This window comes from Suricata suricatta, chromosome 5 (genome assembly GCF_006229205.1).
Source record: "Suricata suricatta isolate VVHF042 chromosome 5, meerkat_22Aug2017_6uvM2_HiC, whole genome shotgun sequence".
In the NCBI taxonomy this organism is placed as follows: domain Eukaryota; kingdom Metazoa; phylum Chordata; class Mammalia; order Carnivora; family Herpestidae; genus Suricata; species Suricata suricatta.
This window is the reverse complement of record NC_043704.1, coordinates 42,556,687-42,561,763: the sequence shown is the minus strand read 5'-3', so window position 1 is coordinate 42,561,763 and position 5,077 is coordinate 42,556,687. Positions and strand designations below refer to the sequence as shown.

General features: G+C 40.8%; 1 protein-coding gene across 2 annotated transcripts in view; it reads right to left on the bottom strand.

Moving 5' to 3' along the window:
* The window catches only part of NSUN3 (NOP2/Sun RNA methyltransferase 3), a 60,830-nt gene extending 55,811 nt beyond the window's left edge, over positions 1-5,019 (bottom strand). For both annotated transcript variants that reach the window (XM_029940665.1, XM_029940664.1), the window contains exons 1-2: positions 4,879-5,019; positions 3,990-4,099 (exon numbers count right to left, since the gene is read on the bottom strand). In XM_029940665.1, the coding sequence (XP_029796525.1) occupies positions 3,990-4,099; positions 4,879-4,935 (167 nt within the window). In that variant the 5' untranslated portion in view covers positions 4,936-5,019. The remainder of the gene's footprint in view (positions 1-3,989; positions 4,100-4,878) is intronic.
* Positions 5,020-5,077: the final 58 nt, after the last annotated feature.

The window sequence follows — 5,077 nt, the reverse complement described above, 5'->3', positions numbered from 1 at the left end:
GATGGGTTTTATATATATATATATATATATGTATATATATATATATATATATATATATACATATATATATATATATAAAACCCATCTTTGTATCCCAATACTTAGCACAATGCCTGGCTTATTAAACACTAAATTGAGTAAGCAGATGAATTGCTTGAGTCTTAAGGTATTGGTTCTTCAAGACCCTCCTTTGTCAGGAGACAACTTAATAAATTATGACAATATAATCTTCAAAGAATTATAATAGCTCTACCAACAAAATGCAATGGAAACACAAAGACGGAACTAATTTTGCCAAGGGTATATGGGACAGCCTGATGGAGAACTGGGTAGTAACAGTAATAGTAATAAAAATAATGCTATCATGTGTTAAGGGTTTACAATGTGTCAAGCGATATTCTAAGCAATTTGTATCTCTATGAAATCATTTTATCTTCCCCAATAATTGTTTGAAATAGATGCTATTTTACACATTAGGATAGTGAGGCACAGAGACGTTAAGTAACTTGTCTAGGTCATATGCTACAAGACGCAGAGGTAGGATTTAAACCCATACTTGAACCCCTGTACAGAGGGAAAAAGGAAAGGGTGATCCCTTGTGGAGGGAATAGCATACCCAGTCCCAAAGGGGATGAAGGAGCCCGCTAGCCAGGACAAGGTGTCTACTCCAAACAGAAGGCTGCACACAGCGGGGGGAGGGGGGGCATGGGAGGCTCGTACTCCAGGAGTGGCACAGAAGCACACACCGGCATGGGAAGCAGCACCAGCACCCCGCAGTGGGTAAAACAAAATCCCAAGGCTCTTCCAAATGTGAGCCGTGCGTTACTGGGCAAGTTAGGTAACCTCGATCTGCCTCGGCTTTCCTATCTGTAAGATGTCAACAGCAATAACCGCCTCAGAAGGTTGTACCGAGGATTATGTTAGTATTCGTAAAGCGTTCAGAATATTGCCTGGCATACAGTGCCGTAAAACCAGCTGCTAAAGTAAGCCAACAAATAAATACTAAAGGTAGGAGACTACGGAAAGAAGCTACTGCAATATGCCAAGTAAGAAATGACGAAGGCCTAACTCAACAGTAATAGAGGGGATAAAAATGAAACCCAAATTAAGAAATTTCTCAGGAAGACACAAAAGCTGGGCGTTTCAATTTTGATTGAAGCGGGGTAGTGGTGTATGGTGGCAATAGTTTGGGAGCCCCCAAGACCGACTAAAGTCAGTCCAGGCAGGAGATACAAGGCGCAAAGCGTAGCACAGTTCAAAGCGGGAGGATTTCGGCGCTCCTGTCCCGGGGAATCACGGGCGAGGACAACTTTTCCTGCAACAACACGTGACGAGATTCACAGAAGCGTGCTGCCGAGTAGGAAGGCTCACCGGAGGCCTGAGTCTAGATTTTACTGGGGTTCAGTCACAATAACAAGACCAACTGGCTTATCTTTGGTCTCCAGCTCCTCTGGAGGTCAGAGGGCAAACTGATAGCACGGCCCATAGGCGCCACCATAAGTCAGTCAGACTTTCACAGTGTGGCCCAATCCCCCAAGTGTACCAAGAGACTCTTAGGCGGGACATTCCAAGGGCTTAGAGACAACCTCAGAGGAGCTGAGGGCGAAGGCCAAACTTATTTTTGATGAAGGGTCATTCTTTACCTTGAAGGTGTGGAAGAAAAGGAGACATTAATGGTGACACCCTCCACTGAGATAAAATATGCAGGTAGCCAATGACAACACAGGTTTGGAAGGGAAAAACAAGATGTTTCTGAGGTTGCCTCGTATGAATCTAAGTGAAGGTACCAGAATATACTGAGAACCGTGGAACAAAGCCTGCGGAGGACCGCACAGCTTGCGATGGCAGCAAACCGAGGGACGTTTCAAGTCCTACCATGAATGGGCTGACCCGAGGATAACATGTAGGCAACACGCAGAGCAAAACTTGAACCCACGGTAAACAACTTTCAAGGAATGCTCCGCGGAAGTTAGTAAAACAAAAGTTATGACAAAACAATAAAATTTAAATAAATACTAAATCTTCCCCACTATCTAAATCTGTTAGATAAGCAAGGAAACAAAAAATATTGAGGAAATCGCCTTCTAGGTAGAGGACAAAAATGCACTCACCTTTCCCTGGAAGTAATCAGACTCTTTGCAAGCATGATATTATGTCTTCCAAACAAAAGTTAAAGAGGCCAAAAATATTTGTTCTTATTTCCCCAGGCCATCTTTCATGCTCAGACTACTTTCCAAGCTCAGCCTGTATTTTGCCCATGGCAAATTTAGCACATTTATGCAAAACTTAAATTACCATGAAAACCCAACAAAAAGATAGATGAAGCAGAAGGCACAGCTAATTAAATGGATTTGAGGTTCACTGCTCATTTTGTTTAGGGTCAAACAATAATTTATAAATCTGTCTGAGCACATTAAATAGAAAAATAACTCATTACAGGGTAGGAGTAGCCAGACTACTATAAAGTCTGAAAACAATATACCTTTTAAAATCTTTATTTTTTTTTTAAATCATCCATGGATGCCTAATTACACTCCAGGTGTGAAAATAAAGGTTAGCAGTGGGAGTTCTTGAACCAGAAAGCCTGGACACAAATCTCTGTTCTGGTTTTATCAGGTGAGAAATGGAAAACAAACCTCAGAGCTTTGTTCTAAGGATCACATAGAGTCAATATCATCTGGCACATAATAAACATACAGTAGGTGTGTGGTTGTTTGGATAGACTACGTACGTAACTCTGCATACCAAAAACATAATGAATTTATTACACCTCACTCTCATTCTTTCCTCTTTCTTCACTGTGCCAGAAGACGCCCATTTGAAAATCTAGTTTTGAAATAAAAACCACAATTATAAATGACTTTTTCATATGCTAGCATCTACAAGTTTCTAAAACAACGTAATCTGTCCTAAAATGATCTCAGAAGAGCCTCAGACTTCATTGTCGGTCTCTACTAACCTCTTGTTTTAAAAAATGCTTAAGGCTACCCTTTGCAAATGAGAAGTTATTACGGAGTTGATCCATCAAGAGATCCAGAAGACAACAATGCAACCAAATTCCACTGTGTATAGCCACAGAACTTTTTCTTTCCCCTGAACAAAATGTCATGGGCTTTTGCCCCTGGCTTCAGAAGCAGTACATATTCTTTCAGGCTAAACTGTCTGGTTCTTTTTGCTGAGGTAAATCTTGTGACGTCCCAGGGCCTGGCTTCTCCTCAGGCCTTTGCTGGCACCCTCGGGCTTTTGTTAAATAAGACAAGGTACTCCTGCCCGTTTCTATCACAATATTTGTGAAATTAGTAATTTATAAACTATGAACACCAGACTGCAAGTAAATCAAACATGGGGCCTGTCTTGCTCTTTGTATACCAAGGAGCATGGAATACACAACGTAAATAATCCATGAAATAACATTCTGACCAAAGGTAAAACTCACCAAACACACAAATCAAACATCTCTCACTTACTTCTATCCATGAAATGTTTGTTTTCAGTAATACATTTAAAGAATTTGTATGTGCGTGCACGCGTGTGTTCAGAACATAGCAAGCCATAGACACAGGGAAGGAACATGATCATCAAATAAAGTCATTCTAGCCAACACAGAGCAGTGCTGGCTTTAAATATATGTTGTAGTGTCTTCTGAATTTCAGAAAACAGTCAAAAGTTTTGAGTTTTCTGTTACAATAGAATTAATTTTGTCAAACTGGTGGACATTCCTTTTTCAAATATCCAAACAACTGCTCAAGGCAAGGGCATTAACACTTTTTTTCTCACTACCACCACAAAGTTTTCTTTCTCTCCTTAACATTTTCCTTTGATTCCATCTATTTCTTCCCAGTTCTTCCCTTCTGTAGGAAAGCCCTTGTAGGAAAACGGAAGCCCGGTCTGGATTCTTTTACCCCTTAACCTCACAGCATGCCTCCCCCCACTCAAAAAGGCTTTATTTTGTGTTCTATTATAGGCATCCAGAGATGAATTATACTAACCTCACTGTATTCCAGGCATCTCCAAGTTCTTTGGAATACTGTTTTTCAAAATGATCCAATACAACTTTGCAAATTTGTTTTGCAAGCTTCCTCTCTGACTTTGTTTTCAGCTATAAAAACAAGAAAACGCTGCTGACACAATCTACTATTACAAATTTATTAAACTTCAAATTAGCACAGTTATTTTCTTAAGAACATGTTTTAAAATAATCCCAGTTCTTGGAAGGTAGCAGGAACTCAAATGTAACAAAATGGTATTTAGACATTTATGAAAAAAAGAGCGTTTCTTCAAGTAATTATTGCTAAACAATGGTTAAAGTATGAATGGTGTTAATTCTTAGAGGAATAATTAGAGGAAGCTGTGTTAAAGTAACAAAATTAAATAAACCATGCTAGGTGTTAACACCTAACACCCCTAGCTTAGGGGAAACTGGGTGAAAAGCATATGGGAAGTCTGTACTATCTTTGCAACTTTTATGTAAACGTGTTCTAAAATAAGAAGGCTATTAAAAAAAAAAGTCACTCGACTTCTGTGGAAATTTTCTTGCAATTGTATTTCACTTACTCATCCAAAGTTTATCGAGGACTTAGTATGTAACACCGTTCTAAGCTCCCAGGACAGAACAGTGACAGTCTCAGCCCTCGAGGAGCTTGCATTCTGCTCAAAACTGAAGGGTGTAGGTCATAAAGTTTGCAGGGTGGATTACAGACAAGCTACTTGGAGTGCAGGGGAGTCTTGGGTGAAAAAGAAGCCTCACGAGAAGACATCAGAGCATTCAGCATTATTCTACGGCTTTGGACTGTAAAGCCAGAGAAAACAAGAGTCGCGGAGTTCCCCCATCCCAACCCCCACCCTCGCCGAGGCCCCTAGCTGGGTCCCAGCCCTCACCCGGGTCAACATTATCCCGCTGGGAGATGCCAAACAAAAGGTCTGACCACACAGCATCCAACAATTCCAGGAAATCAAAAGCACAGCCTCAAACGGGAGGTTCTCCCGCAATTGCTTCCATCCCTCATTTAGCCGGTTCAACTTCCCGCGAGATACTGCTTTGCTTGCGTTATCGAGATCTCGCCAGAAAGGGGCGTAG